Source organism: Semicossyphus pulcher, unplaced genomic scaffold (genome assembly GCF_022749685.1).
Source record: "Semicossyphus pulcher isolate SPU_LCO1_2020_fin unplaced genomic scaffold, fSemPul1.0.p SCAF_13, whole genome shotgun sequence".
NCBI lineage: Eukaryota > Metazoa > Chordata > Actinopteri > Labriformes > Labridae > Semicossyphus > Semicossyphus pulcher.
In genome coordinates this window covers 24,209,388-24,229,400 of record NW_027211637.1, presented here as the reverse complement: position 1 = coordinate 24,229,400, position 20,013 = coordinate 24,209,388, and the positions used below count along the sequence as shown (strand labels likewise).

The 20,013-nt window shown below is 40.8% G+C and overlaps 1 protein-coding gene across 4 annotated transcripts; it reads right to left on the bottom strand.

The window, feature by feature from the left end:
- Nucleotides 1–402: 402 nt before the first annotated feature.
- On the bottom strand, nucleotides 403–18,017 carry LOC138589209 (protein phosphatase 1 regulatory subunit 12B-like). Of its 4 annotated transcripts, none has more exons than XM_069659407.1 (8): nucleotides 17,447–18,017; nucleotides 11,540–11,556; nucleotides 11,289–11,418; nucleotides 9,919–10,023; nucleotides 9,736–9,786; nucleotides 9,509–9,559; nucleotides 8,712–8,783; nucleotides 3,019–3,100 (listed from the first exon to the last, which is right to left on the bottom strand). In XM_069659407.1, exons 1-7 carry the CDS (start codon nucleotides 17,546–17,548, stop codon nucleotides 8,742–8,744), a joined length of 498 nt encoding a protein of 165 aa, XP_069515508.1. In that variant the 5' UTR covers nucleotides 17,549–18,017; the 3' UTR covers nucleotides 3,019–3,100; nucleotides 8,712–8,741. The 4 variants fall into 4 exon arrangements, with proteins under 4 accessions (XP_069515507.1, XP_069515508.1, XP_069515509.1 ...); XM_069659408.1 differs by having other exon boundaries at nucleotides 8,712–8,780; XM_069659406.1 differs by lacking the exon at nucleotides 8,712–8,783 and having other exon boundaries at nucleotides 403–3,100.
- Nucleotides 18,018–20,013: the final 1,996 nt, after the last annotated feature.

Genomic DNA, 20,013 nt, shown 5'->3' with positions numbered 1-20,013 from the left:
TTAATTCTGATTACTCTATATGAGCTACAAAAGCAAACCAGACCATCAATAACAAGATTGATTGTTTCTATGTAGTTATTTTTAATGCCTGAAACTGCTGGTGGGGGGGGTAGGTGTCAGACGGAGCGATTAACTGCACGCTGTCTTTGATTACATTTTCCAGGGTCAATATTTAAAGTGAGTGATACAGTGAGAGATTGAGAGAACACTTAAGCATGTGCTGGACAAAATTAGCAAAGAGATAAGAGGTATGGCTTTGTCCACAGGGGGCGCCAAAATCAACACAAACCGAAAGTTCCTCACAGGAGCTTTAAAGTACAGAAAAGGCAGATACCCAAAAAAAAGTCACTTCTCCAGCACACAAGTCCTCACTTAATACACAGTTTTCTGCATAAAATATTATATTAATAACCAACAGATTTTGGACTTAACTTTTATAACCTTTTCTGCCTTCGCTCTTTATGGTATAAAGCAGGGGTGCCCAATCCTGCTCCTGGAGAGCTACCTTCCTGCATGTTTTAGGTTTCTCCGTGCTCCACACCTGATTCGTATGTTTTGCTCATTATCAATCCCCTGAGAAGCTTCAGTTGATAACGAGCAGATCATTTAAATCAGCTGTGTTCAAGTACAGAGAAACCTAAAACATGCAGGAAGGTAGCTCTCCAGGAGCAGTGAAGTGAGCGTTTCAGTTAGTGTTTCAAATTGTTGTGTATCCAAAGATTTCAATTAAATGCAACACAATGCAGAAGTAATATGACCGGAACAGAAGTTTAATATTGTTATGATTTATTGAAGGGCTTTAGTATCTGATTTCATGTGTTCCTAATTAACTGGCAACTTAGCCGACTTAGGCAATAATTAATTTAACTTAATTTACCGTAAAAATGTAATTTAATAGTGCCAGTTCATAAAATCATTGTGCTTGATTACATCACACAATATTGTGGTGGATAAAATGTCAGCAGTGATCTTACAGCGCGTCTTTAAGGGGAGGATTTAAGCCTTTGTGTTCACCTAACAGAAACATGGCCGACAAGTTCAAGAAAAATAATGTAGTGAACAAAGTAGAAAGATTTAAACTAAGAAATGCATAAATAAATAAATATATCTCTAGAACATAAAAAATAACACTGTTTCACACAAACACAAACCGCTTCCTGTGTAGATATGCTTTTTTTTAAAGTTCAGCTACTGAATTAAAAATCCTCTATGAAGCACTCGCTGAAGAAAAAGTGAAGAATGGCTGAAACCACACAAAAAAATTACATTAACTAAACTTTGCTTCTAATGAGGCCCAAGTGATGGAAGATCAGCTCTGTCCTCTCTGTACAAAGTGCATATGCCTCAGCTCTGCTAACATATGGTCCTCTTCAATCACCAAATGCACCGGGGACGCCACCAAAGGCTGATAAAAAAAGTTATTTTGGAAACGATCAAATTTGAAAATCCATCCAACCAGTTGGAGATGGTTTACGGCTTTGTTGTTATTATGTAATCTATGTGAGTATATCCCAGGGCCCTGACGCTTGGACCACACACAACTGTCAAAAAACATTCATGTTTATTCTGCTGATTTAGGTCAAAAGTTTACAGAAGTTTGAGTCACAAATTAAGAGTTTACAAAGCACCGAGTAGGTTGAGCAGGCACAGCTGAGTGACAAACCTGAGGTATTTCTTATATATCATGGAGTAAAAATTTCATTGATGAAATCAGCTGTTGTATTCCAAACATCTCATATAAAATGTATGAAAGAAGCTGGAGAGTCTCTCCTTAATTTCAGTTCAATCTTAATCAGAAACAAACATGGCCATTAAAAGTTGTTGCCATTAAAAGAAGTGCGTCTTTAAGCACTGTTGTTGCTCCTCAGATGTCCGTTTGTCGCTTGGCTGGGCCTTATTACACCTGCACGGTCATATATTAGTATAAATATCATAAGATTAAGTTCATAGATTTTCTATAAATGCATCTCCATTCCAAAAAAATAACACATAATTCAATGACAAAATGTGATTAAATACTTACAGTTATAATCTCGAAGATTTTCATGTAAATAAATGTCTGTTAAGTCACTATCTGTCACTGAATGAGGTAACACAATGGTGATTGAGCCTATGGCTAGTGACGCATTTTCCATCACCCAGCAGTGGTTGATCTGCCAGAGAGGGTTGGCGGAGCTAAGCGGCTGCTTTTCCGGTCTCTGCAAGTGTTGCGAGTAAACAGTAATCTACTATGGCTGAACAAACAAAGAAAAGATCGATGACTACAGATACAACTTCAACAATAAGTGAAAATCCAAAGAAAAAGAAACAAACTCGACGCTCAGATGAAGCAAACAGACTAAAAGGGAAGCGACCGTCAGCGAGGAAAATCAAGAGTTACAACCAGAGCCAACCGTGGACGTCATACATGCGACACTGTCTGGATCTATCTGGGAAGTGTGCTCCCGCAATTTATCACACTTTATCACCACAGGTGCCGCCAAAGAGAATGCAACTGAGATCTTCGAGATTATAACTTTAAGTATAAATATCATATTGATTAAGTTCATAGATTTTCTATAGATGTGTCTCCATTCCAAAAAAATAACATAATTCAATGACAAAAATGCGATTAAATACTTCTGTCTTCTTTTGTAACCAGGAAAACATTAAAACACTTCTCTGCAGTGCACGATGTAGCAACAAACGTGAAGTCTCAGTGTGATGTGTAGGTATAATATTAGAAACAGTACCTTCATGCAAACACCTGGCGTTGTTAAACTGGGCCTTATTCAAACAGTACAGCTGGTCCCTGTTTGGTTAATATGAAATACATCATACTAAAAATAGCTGTAACTCCATCATCACTGACTGAAATTTGACGTCCTTTCTTTGGATCTTCACAGTCCGACAGGTATTTACATGTAGGGAGCAGCCATGTGACCCAGCTCACGTGATAAGACTCACATCCCGGGTAAACAACCTCCAATATCAGGGTTGGAGCGTCCACAGAGCAGGAGCTTCAGATGACTTTTCATTTGGACAGCTTACTGATGACGCGAATGAGAGCCCCGTTCTCATCCTTTAGCCGCTGGTTGTCTGACTTCAGCTCTGTTAAGATCTGGGACAGCAGAGGGCAAGATTAAATTAGAACAGATATCATCACTGTTATACACGCAGAGATATATATATGTTAAATGGTTTGTAGATAGTGTGAAGTTTGCAGCTTCAGGTGGTAAAATGACACGATTCTCCAGGACTGAGATAAAATACCTTCAGCCACCACAAAAAGAAAGTAAGAGCTGTCTCTCAGTGAAGTTTGAGGCCAAGCAATGAGGACATGCGTTACAGAACTTTATCATGCAAGTGAGGATGACTTTGACGACATGTCCTGCGTGTGAAAAGTGAAAGAGAGTAAAGTCGGAAAGAGAGACACTGAGAGAGAGGGTCAGTTTCCAAAATCTAGGTCACGTCTCTCATGAGGAGCAATGACTAAAAATATCCACCCTCTTTGCCAAAGTATTTCCCCTCTACTAGAGACAAACAATAACCCTCTGCTGTAGGCGAGCTGTGACATATTACCCAAAACTGGTGAGTGAGCAGAGGAGGACCAACGTGTTCAGAACCTGTGGCTAATCACATGTTTGGAGACCCTTTATATGTTGTTTACTCCAACGCTCTCTGGAGTGCTCTCACTTATAATCCAAAATCCAAGTCAGTGATATGAATGATCACAGTAATTAAATAGAATTAAAGGAACATTTTTCCTTCCTTCCTGAGAGTTAGGTAAGGAGATTGATACCACTCTTAACTCTGGACCTGTATATATAGATGGACGACGCGTCTCCACCTGCTCTCATTGTACGAAATTGAAGCCAAAATAGCCCCTGTGATAGGCGCTGCCATCTTGCAATGGTGCATGTCGGCGTGTTTAACAGCAGAACAGCTTCTTGTGTTGGTCTGAGGTTAACATTCACAGATATGGAAACTTCAATGACTGTAGTGATTGTTTTAGTTACGTCTCCTCTCGCCGTTCCTCCTCTACTCTGCTAATCCAGAACAGATCGGCTGCAGGAGCCAGATTTGTCAACAGAGCTGTCAATCATCCTTTTTACAGCATCAAATAACTAATTAAAAATAAACTTGTCAGATAAATGAACACTTGGACGTCAATCAGCATGATAAGAACTAACTATAATGACAGAAACCATGTTTGAGAAAAATGTATTTTACGTGTATTTTGATTCTATAGTTTGACTAATGTCCCATCTGTTAACAGGGAGGAGGCGGGCTTTATGACCTATACTGCAGCCAGTCAGCAGGGGGCGGTAGAGAGGTTTTGGCTTCACTTTTAGGGAGCTGTCATGTCATCCATCTTTTTATTCAGCCTACGCTCTGGACACTAAACTTGAAGTTAAAGCCAGCAGTTAGTTAGCATAGCTTAGCATAAAGACTGGAAACAGGGGACACAGCTAGCCTGGCTCTGTTTAAAGGCCTCTGAGGTTCACAAGTTAGCACAATATATCTATATAATAATAAGTCTCTATAGTGTTAGTTACAAGGGGTTATGTGCATGTGTTCTTGGCTGGTTGCAGTGAATTCCTGGAGCTTTGTCAACCCTGTTTGTTTTTATTCAACGTGTTAATTAGTGAGTTTAATAGATGCTTTTAGGCATACTACTTCCCTGTTCCAATTTCTTTATGCTAATCTTAGCTAACTGTCTCCTAGCTATGGCTGCATATTAGCAGCACGAGGGTGGTATTTACCTTCTTAACTGAATATCTGCAATAAGGGAAACATACTTATGTCTAAAAATGTTGAACTATACTTTTAACGTGACACATTTTTCTGTATTTCCTCTGACAGGGTTCATACACACACATATCTACGCTTGTGTCTCAGCCAGTGGTGTAGCTCTTGTTCATTCTGAAGGCTAATGAGCTCACACATTTCATTTCCTGTGGGAGATTGACTAGGATGGCTTTTTCTTCGGAAAACAACTTTGCACAGCACATTACACAGGACCCACATACAGTATATTTGACTGTTGCAATATTGATAGCTGCTATAAACACATCTATTCTTATGTAGATGGTTAAATTAGATGAGAACCAAACACAGTAAAAAAAAAAGGAATGTCATATGAAGCGTGATGCGAGCTGAATGTAGCGTAAATGACACTTGAAATGAGGTTTTTGAGGATATTATGAGGGAGAGGGGTCAGCAGGGTTGCCCTTTGGTGGCCATAAAGGAGGCCAGGTTAAAAGAGTGCAGCAGGGGATGCATTGCAGTGTGGGAGGAGTGAGCATGGGGAAGGTGCAGGACCTGCCTGAGAGGAACACAGCAGAGGACGAGGGGGCTGAAGAGAGGCACCAGAAGGAGAGAGGAGTGCAGAAGTTATGTGGCTGAGAAGGGGAGAGGTGGGGGAGGAAGGAGGACAGATGATGTCAGAGGATCAGAGGTCCTCGGTCTCCGGCATGGAGGCCGTCTCAGAGAGGCGGGCGAGGACGCGCAGCATGGCTCTATTCTCGGCAAGGAGACACTCGTTCACCCTCCGCAAGCTCTGGACCTGAGCCAGAGCGGGGAAAGCCTGCACAGAGGAGGAGAGAGATACAGAGAGGGGCGGACAGAGAAAGCATGCAGGGGGGAAGGCCATGTGCAAAGAGAAAGACTGTATACATATCCACTCATACAGGCATGCGCCCACTCACCTACACAGACAGGGAAAACAATAACAGAGCAGAGGAACTTATATAAAGAGTTTTTACACAACAGGGAGATTTTAAGAAGAATAGCAGAAGCTGCAAAGAGCAAAGAAGAGGATGAGGCCAGTTCTACTTGAATTTGTGCTCATAAAACCTGAGCTGTGTGTGGAGAGCGGTGAGGCGTTCAAGTGTTATTATATGCATAGCTTTTCAAAATAAAGGTCATAAAAATTCACATCATCCAAACTCCTCTATATCCCACTTTGCACGAGAGTCTGGTCAGTAATAGGAGGGAAAAGAAATGATTCATTTCCTCTTCCTCTTGGCCCGACTTTTTGAGGTAAACCTCAATGTGGTTCGATTGAAACATCTGTGGTTTGACGCGATTTCCTGAGGGTTAACCACAAGCACACACATACACACACACACTCACACACTTGGAGTGTTTCAGGCTAACCAAGTTTCCGGCTTTGATTGTGGCCCAGGATGAGGTTTAAGAAGGGCCTGCAGCTGCTTCTTACAGCACCGAAACACATTTATTAATGCAATTTGAATCTGAGCTGTGTTCTGGACTTAACACTTCATGCATATAATGTCCTCCTGGTATTAGAATAACACAGCTCAGTTTCTGGAGACGTGCCCTTGGCAAGAGAGGAGAGACGGACAGAGTGAGGCAAGAATACATAATGTGCAGTTTCCTTTATTAGACTCTCTTAATATCGAGCTCTTTGATATGAAATTAGATCTGACCACACTCCCGAGTCCTGCAGATAATTCTACACAGTCGCTATTAATTAAGTTTCATAGGCTGTCGAGAATAATCTAGCTCCTCTGTAAGAAATTTAACACCCTATAAAATGATCCCACATTAGCAAATCGATACTATATTTAAAAGGGAAAACAGGACACACAGTTCTACTGATGGGAAACACCTGAAACCAGAAGCTACAGATCTGCAGTGTCAGCAGGCTCAGAGATGAGGAGGTCAAGTTCCAATCATAGACTGCTTATAAAGAAGAAGTCGACATAGAGTCTGGGCCTGAAAAAAAGCCTTTAACCTGTGCTCTTTATACAGACAGCATGGGCGACTCTGCTGGTTACAAAAAGAAGTCTGATTTTGTTGTCTTATTCAAAAAAGCATGATTTTCTGTTTGTGAAATATTGTCTTATTCAGATTAAAAATGATGACCAATCTCCGTATGCTTTAGGACCATGGTTCTCAACTGGTGGGTCCAGACTCAAACGTGGGTTGAGGAGCTGTTTTCAGGGGGTCGCGCATGTGTGCGTGAAAAGAAAAAGTTGTGGCAAAAAGTCGATGCTGTGCTTTTATTTTGAAGGACATGGGTTTCCTATAACGTACATACAGTAGTAGTAGTAGTGTCATGAGTTCTTATTGTTTCATTTTGTATTTAATATATTGTGTTCTTGCCTTGATTTAGTCTTGTTTAGTTATGTAATTCATTTGTGTTTCATTGTCTAGAGATTTTCTGCTTGAGTTCTGCTACCACAGTCCTGAGTTTGGTTTTTAGTGTTTCCTGTTTTATTTTGTAGTTCTTGCCCTACTTATGTTTTACTTCCTGCCTTTGTGTGTTTTCCCGCCGGTTTGATTATGTGCCCTGCCCTGATTGTTTTCACCTGCCCCTTGATTGTCTCACCTGTGTCTGATTAGCCTAAAGTTTATTTAGTTTTTGTGCTCCCCTGTCTGTTCATTGTCGTCCATCCTGTGTCGTCCTTCTCTGGAGTTAGTCTATGTCCCTGACCTGCACTTGGTTCCTTGTGTTTTTTCCCTGGATATTCTTTGTGCTTCCCCTGACCCCTCGTGTCCCTTGGATTACCTGTTCCTGGTTTTGTTGTAATTTTTTTGCTCTGCCTTTTGATTTTCCTTTTTTGTCTTTTGTTGGATTTTAGATTATGTTTTTGCATTTTTTGCCTTTTGTTTATTAAACTTATGATATCAAAGGCTGCGTCTGGGTCCTCACCTTTTGTTTAAATTGAATTTGTGACAAGTAGTGCAGTTTATTCACACTCCATGTGTCCACTGATAACTGGCTAATCCCAGCTACAGTTACATTCACATTTTCGAAACTTCATGAGCTTGTCAGTAGTTGCATTTATGTAGCACTTTTTTACTTTTCAAGGTTGCTAATTAAATGAAATACTTTCCTCTTATGAACTGCCTCCTGCTGGTCTCTTCACAGAACACAGTGCTTTGCTTTAAGACTTGGCTACCTTGTGATTGACATTTTGCTAACACAACAATCTGAGAAATGTCTTGTTCAGTGTTCAGTTGTACCTAAAGACATTACATTTACATTTTTTGCCAGCAAAAATTAGCATCCCACTAATATGAGTTGCCGTGAATTTAGAATGCGACTTGCTAGCTAAGCTAGAGTTACCTTGCTTGTCTCCAGCTCTGCCACCTTGTCAAAATATGGTACATTTAAGTTGCAGAAAAACCAAGATGGCGGCTGCAGAAGCACCAAACTCAAGCCTTCAAAATGCTAGTCCACAAATCAACAGGCAGCGTTACAGAGGCTAAGATCATCTCTTGTACAGACAATGTCTCAATCCAACCTGCACCACTCAACTGGAGATGAAGTCCTGCTTATGAGCGCCATCTTTAGGCAAGGAGTGAAAGAGCTCTTGTAATTTTTACGCCTTTGTTTGGTGCAAATTGCCAAAAGGGCATTTTTTTTTAGACACAAAATAGCAGCTCTTACGTTGTTTGCTTGCGAAAAAAAACAAAAAACATTTTATATCTAAAAGTCCTATGTTTTATCGTTGTTTCTTTTCCATTAGGTGGCACAAGTTTGCAATAATGACTTCACAGCACCCCCTTGTGGAGAACCTTTAAGTTCGTGATCAAGTGACTTTGTGAGTGAGTGCCGTTCATCTAAATCTCGAATATTTGAGTAAATCATAAGGTGCGTCCACACGTGTAAACATGCCCGAATCTCTGACAGAACAGAATCATGTGGGGTGACAGGCAGGTGTCAATCACTCTTCTACTTCTTAGCAACCACTCACCATCCCCCCTCCCCCTGAGACAGCCAGCTCTCAGGGCTGGTACCCACAGCGGAACCGCATTGGGGCGTCCTGCTGAGGGAACCACGACAACACGGGTATCAAACATCTGCTGCCGGCTTCAACACTTCTCCATGTGTCCTATTTATAATGATGTCATCACTGTCTACAGACCTGAGGCATGATTATATTTCTCTTGAGGAATATAACAATGTAGCTGTAATTTGCCCTAACAATCAAATTATAATTTCATTTAATCTGTGACTGCTTTCACAACACATGGAGTGCAGATCACATCCACTCAGGCTTGAAGCTTCTCTGTGAGGCAGAATACACACAGTATAGTGCAGGAATGTCTCACAAAAGCAGGTCTTTCGCTCTTGGACGGGGTTCGGTATTCAGCTGGAACTAGGTCACAATGTTCACCCCAACAGTGGGATAAATGGAGCAGAGGAGCAGCAGCACTGGCTCCTCCTTAGCCTGGCAGGAAGTGGCCCAGCAGAACACTGTGGGTAATGAGCCTGAAGCATTAACCTTCCTTCTCCTTGACTCCAAATCCACCTGGCTAACCAAAACCCTGGAGTGTTCTACATGTGTGTGTTTTGCTCTGTGAAAACACTCTGGGCGTGCTTGATTTAGCTTGAGTGAGACGGGCCTGGCTGGAGGTGTGTACCTTTAAATACTGTTATTATTTTTATAGCATCTGGAAAAAACATCAGTGAAATAAATGACTTGTAACTTGCAACAGAGACAAAATGAGCCGTGGTGTGTAAGCACAGTTTATTTTCGCAGGCACTGACCTTTAAGTCCTCCTCCATGTTTGACACTCTTTTCTCTAGAGCTTGTTTTTCCTGTAAATAAAGATAAAACACTGAAATAAATATCCCTCTATGATCCCATGGAAACTTAGAGCATGAGAAGACCAAGAAAGGCTGAGAAAAGATATGAGTGTTTACCCATCCTGATAGTGCAGAAGAGCATAAACAAGGAAAATACCAAAATGCCAGAAGGTTGCCAAGAGACTTACCCTTTTCTCCGAATCAAGTACTGAAGATCTCTCTGATATTCTGTCGTGCCTCTAGAAATTAGAAGAGAGCTGTTACTGAGAGAAAATGTCTAATTTATTTTTCAACATTATTTATTAAGTAATCAGCCAATGGGAAAAGTATGATGGTAAAGCAGTAAAAAGTTAAAGGCTTCACTTCTGTACCTGTGTAACTTTATCCAGCTGGGAGCGTATCTTGACGAGTTCTTGTTTGCTGTCCTGCAACCTGGACTTGAGCCTCTCATTCTCATGCAGAGCTTCTGCATACATCTGAAAATGGAAATAAAAACACTAGGTAGCTTTCTTCCAAAGATTCTGGTCTTTTAGTGCATCTAAAACTTAGGACAATCAAGGTTTTACTCATTTTATTTAAGATGAAAAAATAGAGATAGAAATAACAGATTAACCGAACAAGGAAATACAAAAGTTAGCAAGTAAAAAAATACATAAATCCTGAAAGTGTTGAGTATTTAATTAACAAAAAAGATTTATTACATACATTTATTACTCTATCATTAGAGCAGAAACGGTGATGCAGGAGCCCTATGTGATTTAAATTGGCCTCTTTAATAGTTTAAACCAAAGACGATTGTGTTTTTCTAATTTCATTGCTCTAGTTCCAAAGTAACTGTTTTATTGGAAATCTTTTTTATTTCATTATAAAAATATTTCCAAAAGTCCTTTCACAAAAGTATATTTTATTTCTAAGTGTAATTTTTTCCCAATCACACTTTATCAAGCTTACAAGCTGTTACCAAATCAAACCATAGCTGCTAAAGCTAAGGCTAAGCTACTTTGTTGTTGTTTTGCCAAGTCAGGCCAAACACCAAAAAGTGATCACGTAACAATCAGAGAATGAAGTTCCACATTAATATTTTAATGACAAGGCCAGCCTTGAAGTATATGTATCAAAACTATCCCTTGAGATCATGTGCACATAGCTACTGAGCAAGCTAATTAACAAGGCTGGGTAGCAGAGTAAGCTAGCTCATGCTTGCCAGGATATTAAGGAACTACTTCCCGTCTGTCAACCAATAAAAAACTGCTTTTGAATAAAACAGGTCAGAGTTAACTCTTCAATGAACCTGCTAGCATCTGCTCATAAGAGGTCTCTCTACGCTCACAACCTGTTAGCATAGCCACCGATATCTAGTTAGCCTAGTTGATTCAGCTAGTAGATAGCACATGCAGCGTTGTTAAGCTAATCTGCTTAGTGGTTCAAGTAAAATAATTCATAATTTTTGACATAATTATTTGTTGTATGTCTGTTTTATTGTTGAGTTTGTTTTGTACGGTCTCGTGTGTATTTGTTGTTGATTTTATGTACTTTAAAGGCCCGTCTAGGGACGGCCACTGCAAATTAGCTAAGGCTATAAATGCTATAAGTAGTGTGAGGCATCGGTCTGCTTGCTTCACACTTCGTCCCTATACAAATAAAAATTAAATAAATAAAGTATTTCTTAATTTAGTTTGATTATTTTCTGCATCATTCTCAAACAGACATACAGTATCCAGGATGAGGTTACAGTTACTACCTTCTTATAGTCTTTGGTGCCGGAGTCTTGCTCCTGTCTGTTCAGAGCACCCAGCCTCGTCTCTCTGCGTGAGTAAGAGCTGGTGCGGCCCACTGGTTTGTCTGTTGCACTCTCTCCACTGGAGTCATATCTACAAGCAACACATTCAGAACACAATGCTGCTGTATTCAGGGCATTCATTTTACATTTTCTTTTTTTGTCAGGAAGTGTATCTATATCACCAGAGATTTCAAACAATGTTAAATCCTTACCTTGACAATCTTTCATGCTGAAAAACAAAGAACAAACCTTGTTAGGTTGATCATTCTGCACCACAGCATGGGAACAACACAGTGTAAAAAAAAATGTGACGCTTAGATCAAGATTTATTTGCTTGATAAGACCCAACAGAGGCTTGGCAGTGAAATATTTTCCAGTTTGAGACCACAGAGAACAAAAACAAAACTTCCAAGTGAATTATCACAGTGTGCTCAGAGACCTGAAGTCCCAGAGGGAAGAAGTGCATGAAGACCCGAGATATAATTCACCCCAACGCTTCAGCGACAGGGTTCACACAGGTCAACCCTCCCCGGTGAGCCCGGTTAATCTCTTAGAACAGGCGGCAGCCACGGAAATGCCTGCAGCATAAAGATGACATCATGACATCAGAAGCTAAGTATCTCCTGTGTGGCTGGTTGACGTCCGACCCCAGACTACAGACTGATAGCAGATTGTCCTGGCAGGTTTTTGCGGTGACTCGCCCTGTGTATTTGGCTGCCAAGTTGCCTGCTGTGAGCAGAATTTGTTTTCCCATTTCACCAAGGAGTCCGGATAATGTGCTAAAATCAGAGGAGTGTGTATTTTTCTCAAGCTGGATTTCATTCAGGTCTGTTTTTACAGAAATAACATTGCCTCAATGATGTGATGAATTAATTAGCACAGAACTGACCGTGTAGTGTAGTCCACTGCCTCCCTTTGCTAATGTGCATCTTACACTGTAGCAATGGGTTTTTAAATATGTATACACACTAACATTTAGTAAGACCTGTTTCTGCACCAAACTAAACTGGATAAAATGATGCCATCAGCTTGTAAACCATGCACATGAGAGTCTGAAAGCTGGAAGTTTTTTCCATAAAAAATACTCTGACACTAATTTTAGTATCTATCAGATACGGCCTAATGCGGTATTGAGTATTTGCAGGTACAAAACTTAAATGCATCGATCTGATACCATAATTTAAAAGCCCCCAATAAAACAACATGTTTTTTCTTCTTCAAGAAAGCCGAAGCAAACATTGGTGTAGTGCTAGCGAAGGTTGAAAGGCTTAAGCTAGCAAATTGTCAGTTAAAAGGTTTTTTGTTATCACACATGTTAAGGCTGTGTTCACTTTAAATTAACATTAGGATAATAAAACCAATGAAAAGACAAAATAAAACAGTTTCTAGGACGTCACGTCTCCATCTGCTCTCATTGTACAAAATTGAAGCCAAAATAGCCCCCGTGATCTTGCGATGGTGACGTCATTTTGACTGCAGTGATTGTTTCAGTTACGTCTCCTCTCGCCATTCCTCCTCTACTCTGCTAATCCAGAACAGATCGGCTGCAGGAGCCGGATATGTCAACAGAGCTGTCAATCATCCTTTTTACAGCATCAAATAACTAATTAAAAATAAAGTTGTCCGAAAAATTAACACTTGGACGTAAATCAGCATGATAAGAACTAACTATAATGACAGAAACCATGTTTGAGAAAAATGTATTTGCCGTGTATTTTGATTTTATAGTTTGACTCATGTCCCATCTGTTAACATGAAGGAGGCGGGGCTTATGACCTATACTGCAGCCAGTCAGCAGCGGGCGATAGAGAGGGTTTGGCTTCACTTTTAGGGAGCTGTCATGTCATCCATCTTTTTATACAACCTATGGCTCCAGTAGACAAATTAGTGAACAATTAGGGCTGCTTCACTTGTTTTGAGGTGTTCAGCTTCTTTTAAGGTTAGCATTCCTTCAGTATATTAAGTCAGGCCATACAACAATGATAGGATTCATACTAAATCCATACAGACATATATTGTATAGTTGTTAAAATAATATTAATAATATATATATTTTTTAATTGTTATCGTTGGGGTTCTTGATATCAGCAAATAATGAAGTCTAAGTCTCTGAATCAGTAGCAGGAAGGAAAACATTATATGGTAAAGTTTCTGTTTTCTATCAGTCAGAGACTAGAAGGAAAGACAGAGAAAATGTAAATATGAGGCAAGACTGACGTCTCTTTAATATCTGATACAGTCTCAGAAACTGAACTCCTCAATTCTAATATCTGGAGTTGCCGTCCTGCCAGAGTAACACGGCTTTAAACACCTCTTTTTGGAAACAGCTCTGCTGTAAACGTCCTGGGTGGTTATCTAAGACGTTTGAGACATGAAGCAGATGTAGTACACATTACATGCTTTATAGGAGGACAATTGATGTCAAAGGGAACGGAGCGCACTGTTATTCATGCGCTCACATTTGGCAAGTTGGGGGATATTTCTCGCAGTGTCAAAGGAGCAAGTGTTTACATAACTGAGCCAGCGCTGCCTGTCCTTATGTGGTCATGTGCTTTAGCAGAGCCATCCAGGAAAATACAGACCTCCATGACCTCAAGTGAGAAAGGGCCAAGGATGGAGACAAAAGGAGCTCTCACTCTGTTCTTTTTCGTGCAATCCTGAGGAGATTCCTTAATCAGATTTGGTGCATTTTCATTAATCAACCAGGATGATTGGCTGCCTGGTTTTCATGAATAAATCATCAGAAAGGCTGCTTTTAGGGAAATGTAACTTCACCAAACTCTATCAAGAGTTTAAATTCCTGTTCGCTAACTTATTTCACACGAGAGGATTAGCAAATCGGTGAAATTACTTTTTTGAAACGTAAATTAGTGAATCTTAGGTGAGTGTGGTGAGATTTAAAGGACCTGATTCTATTAAACAGGGAAAGCAAACACTAGCACGTGCTCTTAGATACATGCTTGCATCATGAAGCTGTTTTGTCCATTATGAGCCACAAAATGATTCATAGTCGAAATTGTACGTCTGACAGCAGCTGCGCCAGAGTGATTCCCTTGTTAGGAGAATCAGAGGAAGTCAGAAGTGGCCTTTGAGGCTCTGCAAACTATGTGAGGCCGAGCAGATGCAGGAGGAGAATATCAACTGGAGGGGGATAAAAAAACAACAGGGTGTCAGACTGATGGAAACAGCCTCCAAACGGGTGCGTGCTTGAACCGCGGGCGCTCTGTAAACACGTCGGCCTCCAGTTTTTTGGTTTGCCAGGACCAACATCGTGCACACCAGGGGGTGGACGCGGGGTTGCATGAGCTCACTGCTGCAGTGTTTACATGATAATGTTACCAGCAGCGTGCGAGAGCCAATGAAATCATCATCAGGAGACTCTGCGCTCTTCCTCTCTGCTCTTTTGTTTCTTCCACTTGCTCTGTCACAGCATCAGTGGCTCAGAGCTGACTGGATTGTGCAGTAGGAAAATCTGAGCTACACACACACACACACACACACACGCTTCACCCCGACAGTGGAAATGGCAAGGCACACACAACCATTAAAGACGTTTCTTCCACATTCACTCACCTCTTTCACTTCAGCTGCTCTTCCTTTGCTATTAACTCCTTACAGGTTATCTGAGGCTGTCTGGTCACAGAGACACTGAGAGCATCTTTTTCTGTTCTTTTGCAAGAGCCTGACTCAAGATGCCTGTGGTGGAAGAAGTGCGCATCTTTAACTTAAGTAAAAGTACTTATACCACAATGAGAAAATGCAGCTTTACAAGTAAAAGTATTTAAAATCGTACATGAGTAAAATAACGATGCATCAGTATTTCACTAGAGAAATTCAAAGTGGAGCTTGTTTTCACTACCTTATATGGCCTTCACTTGTTTTGGTTCAGTGGCTCCCATCAGGGTATGGTCCCCTCCCAAGGGGAACATAAAGGTCATTAGATGAGTAATGAGCAAAACAAGGGGATAACCTCAACTCTGTCACATGTGTTTATATTCAACTTGCCAAAATTGCAAGTAAACTCCAGCACACTGTCCAACTTGCAGGAAGTATATTTATTTACTTGCAATGTTTCGGTGCTCGACCTTCAACAGGCCAACAGATTGTGAACAGGGGCTGGTCAAGTAAACTAATAAACAAATTAATTAATCACTAACGTCAGCCTCCTGACTAAGTAAACATAACATAAACAAACATAATGTTAAAGAAATGATCCATAACGAATGATCAATTCACAAATTCACGCTAAAGGAAACCATGAAGGTACCAAAGAGCGACATTCAAACCAGAACAAAAAACATGACATAGGTCATGACACACTCATTGTTTATGAATTTATGCATCATTTTGCCGCTTTGGAGGGTAACCAGTTTCCACTGAAGTCAAATCTATTGTGGAAACTTTAATTTGGAGGAACTTCTCACAACTTATAAACATCATACTTTTTCTTTTTTTGTCTTTTTGCCTTTATTGGATAGAATAGCTGAAGATAGGAACAGGAAATGTGGGGAGGAGTGAGTGGGGGATGACATGCACCGAATGATCACAGACCGGGAGTTGAACCTGTGATCAGTGCGAGGACTGTAGCCTCTGTATACGGGGCGCCTGCTCTACCAACTGAGCTAACCCAAAAACCTCGTACTGTATCTTTACTAAAATATCAAATGACAAAAAGTTTAAGTACTAATGTTTAAGCCTCTGTTATGTGCGTATTTTCTAGGCTAATCAAATGTTTACTTTAGTGTAAACGTCACTAGAAGCTCGAGCTATCAAAGGAGTAAGGAGAAGAATATTTAGCCCTGAAAGTATAAAGTAGCAAAAAGAAGAAATACTCAAATAAAGTGCAATTATATAATCATTGGGTTAATGTACTTAGTTACTTTTCCCACAGTGAACATCTGCCAAACGATGAGTGTCCTCCAATTATGCAAATGTGTTCCTGCTTGCACCTCTTCCTGTTGTTCACAGCTGTAACACAGATTGTGTTTTACTAAAGAGGACCAGGTTTGTTCACATCAAAACATCGCGGCAGTGCTAAAAATACTCCATCAACCTGACTCCACGCCCCTCTGCATCACATTTTCTCTCCCATGAAAACTCAAATCAGTTTGGGCTGACATCATGGAAAATGAATTCACTGTGGATACGGCACAGACGGGCTGACGCTGGAGTCCAAAGTACAGGAATATGACAGTATGCACAGGGTATAAAGAGTGTCATTACATGAGAAAGTTTTTGACACTTCCTTCTGTCCCTTTAAACGTGTCCATCACACACTTTGTGCAGCTCGGTCTGTAGCTCTGACATAAACACAGCAGTGAAACAACGCCCCTGAGAATAAGCCACTTAGACAGAAAAAAACATAACAGGAAATTACAGAATGTTTCAATCCAAAAGTCTTTCCCAGAAAGTAAGTGTGGTCAGACTCTCAGCGCCTCAGGCCTCTCCTTCACTGATAATCTAATAAACTGAGACGATAAGTGCTTCACAAGTTATTTGATCATGTTATTATTCTCATAAAGTGAATCAGTAATGGTCAATTATTCATGCAAATGCACTCCATGAGGTAGAAATGAGGAAATAATCGTTTATAAAAAGATTACATTTCGCAGAGCACACAAGGGTCAAAACATACTTTGGGATGCAACTAACGATTGCTTAATTACTTTATTAATTTGTTTGATAATGTTAAAGAAAAGTGCGTCTTTATATTCTTTAAGTGTTTTTAAGCAGTTTATAACAAAGATATTCAGTTTCTGGTCATCGATGACAAGCAAAAGATTCGATTCGTCACATTTGAGAGGCTGAAATTGCAGAAAATGTGACGTTTTTTGCTTGTAAAACGAACGGGTAAAATGTTATTGAAACAGCTGCTTTTTGCTTTAATAAACTAACAGACTAATTGTTTAACAAATTAATAGACATCATAGAAGATCCAGCCAAAAATGATCTGGTTCAGAATCAATCACTTATACCTTTAGGAAATAAGACACTTTCTTTAAGTTCTGATAAAACTACAAAGCCAATTTATACTAAGAAACTAAACTAAGCAAATAAATGATGCATTCAGGGACAAACATAAACTTTAAAATCAGTAGGAGGAAACCTCCTGTTCTTACTCTGTAGTTTTTGTCTGTAGGGGACGGAGAGGACGGAGGGGACTCCGTCAGTGACTTCCTGGTGCGAGTCAGGTCCTTGGTGCGCGGGTAGTACGTCGACATCTCCCTCCTCTACCCTCGCCTGCCAGGTCAACTTCTACTGTAACATTCAGCGAGGCCGCGGCCAGATAACAGCTGCACGGACGCACACAGTCCCCCTCAAGCAACGGTGACGCAGATGCCCATGACTGCGCTCCCGGGGAATCCTCAGCAACAACAGGTGTGTGTGTGTGTTAAATGTGCGTCTCAGTCCAGCTTCAGACTCTGGAGAGAGCTGCAGCTATGTTTGGAAGGGCTTCAGATGTGCGGTCTTCTTCAAAGCACAGACAGTGAAGCAAGAATCAGATAAAAATGCATCTAAAAAGACAAGAAAATAATCTCAAAAACAAAGAAATAACTCTTAAACTCGAGCTAACAAATGATGATCTCGTGTTTCTGCTCTGTCAACACTGACGTGTCTGATGAAATGTGAAAAAGTCCAAAAGGAAGCAGCCAAGACAGAAAAGTTTGTTCCCTGTGCCGCCTCTTCCAATGTTTCCCAAAGTTATACACACTCTCTCTCTCTCCATCTCCCTCCCTCTCCACTCACTGCTTGGTCGCCCTCCCAGTCCTACCCCCCCCACCCCCTCTTCTCTTGCACTCTCTTCTCCCTCTCTTCTCTCTCCTGTCTTCAGCGTTGGCAGCCTGCCAGAGGCTCTGCTATGGCAGCACTCGGCACCGAGGGCTAAAATTGTCCACTGATGTGGACGGGGATAAGGGGAGGTGGAGCACAAAGCCAGAGTTGGAGGAAGGCTGCAGCGGTTTGTGTCGTGAAAGGTCGACACGCGGTATTACCTGAGGAGCCATCAACAACCATGAGGTGTCAAGTAACTCTGCACACCCCGCAGTGTGTGATGGAGAGGGGTGCTGTTAGTGTGAGTGTTAACACAGAGCACTTGTGCCACTTCTCCTCTCCCAAATTATGTTTAATCTACTTCACTTTCAGCCCTGTGGCTCATCGTGCAGCTTAATGAGGGGTTTTTTTAAATACAGTAACTACCTTATAAAGGAACAGTTCTGGGGACTGTGCCTCTCACCTTCTTGCAGAGAGTTGGGGATCGATTCCTCTCATGTCATTAAACAGGAAGAAACAGGTGTGGAGGGAATCTCTATTTACACATTCTGCATAAGAAAGCTAAATCTAGAGCTGAAGTGTTCTGGTTTTCATTTGTAGTGCGTTTGTAGTCTCACTGACCAATCAGGTATCAGACGGCTTTTATTGCATGCAGGAATAAACAGTAAACGTGGAGAGCAAAAGGGTGGAACACTGACGCACTTTTAACATATATTTTTTCATCTATAAAGTGGCCTGCGTCCTATATACCGGTGCGACCAATTTACCAGTATAAAATGCAGAGAGGTATGTTATTGTGTTATGGTATTTTACCCAGATGATGAAGCTGTAATCTAGCAAAAGTTGTCGAAGTTGTGAAGTGGTGACGTCACCCCTCCGCATTAAACTGTTTCAGTCCAACCCACTACAACGTCTCCTATTTACAATATGCCGCAGTGCTGTTTTCCTCGCTGTTTTGTTGCTAACGCTTTGTCACATGCACCGCCATGATCGCCATTGCAGCCGCCACCCTCACAATGATTACCGTAGGCTGCCAGCTAACGCTAGCTAGCAGGATAGCAAACTCGACATGGCGAAAACAGATGGTAGGCTGTAATATGTGTGTGTTTTTAATGTGTTTTTAATGAAAATAAATTGAAATAGTGTTGAAATAACTTGTATTCATGTTTTTATTGATAAATAGCTATAGAAAACCGTTTTCTCTCTGGGATACTCCCCAAAACTTATATTCCTGTGGGACTTATATTCCAGATTTTACGGTATATTCTCACTTATCAAGTTGCACAGGAAGTGGAAAGGAAGTCTTGGTCGAAAGCCCTTCATTGCTAACCGCTGGTTACACCGGAAGCCCTGAAAAGCTGGCCGTCGCTCCCAGAGGCTATATTGTCGTCAGACTATAGCTGATTGGTTTTTAGATTGGGTGCAGAGAAAACATTTGCCTTCATTTGTACAAAAACTGTTCAGTTTTATGAGAGGATTAGGCTGTGCTAAGCCAATACAGAGTGTGGTACCCATCCCCTGTCCAAGTGTTTCACTTTTATATTTATACCCTGTAAATATAAATGAATAATCTTGAACTTCTTTGTTCTGTTTGTTTAAGGCGACACTTATAGTGATGTGCAGTCTGTTGTGCTTGATTTTTTGCTTGACTTGCAGCTCTAGCCAAGACTGGACTGGAAAAACAGTGCACAGCTTCATGCTCATATGAGTTAAAGCTGTTTTTCCCAGTAATGTCGCCACTAAAACCCAGTTCATAACACAGCAATAATAAAGAGATTTCATGTGGGCAATCGGCTCAATCACAAAGGCCTTGGGCTATAGATAGTATATTTATTTATTTAAGGTAAAGTCTGTGAGGATTCCTTCTAATAAACAAGATAAAAGTGTTATTTAATGACCTTTAAAGGTGCTAGTA

Coding starts and splice junctions, on each gene's coding strand:
- LOC138589209 (XM_069659405.1), bottom strand. CDS start 17,548: ATGTCGACGTACTACCCGCGCACCAAGGACCTGACTCGCACCAGGAAG. Junction 9,560..9,735: donor TACTTGATTCGGAGAAAAGG/GTAAGTCTCTTG, acceptor CTTTATTTACAG/GAAAAACAAGCTCTAGAGAA. Junction 5,570..9,508: donor ACATGGAGGAGGACTTAAAG/GTCAGTGCCTGC, acceptor TCCTCTGTGCAG/GCTTTCCCCGCTCTGGCTCA.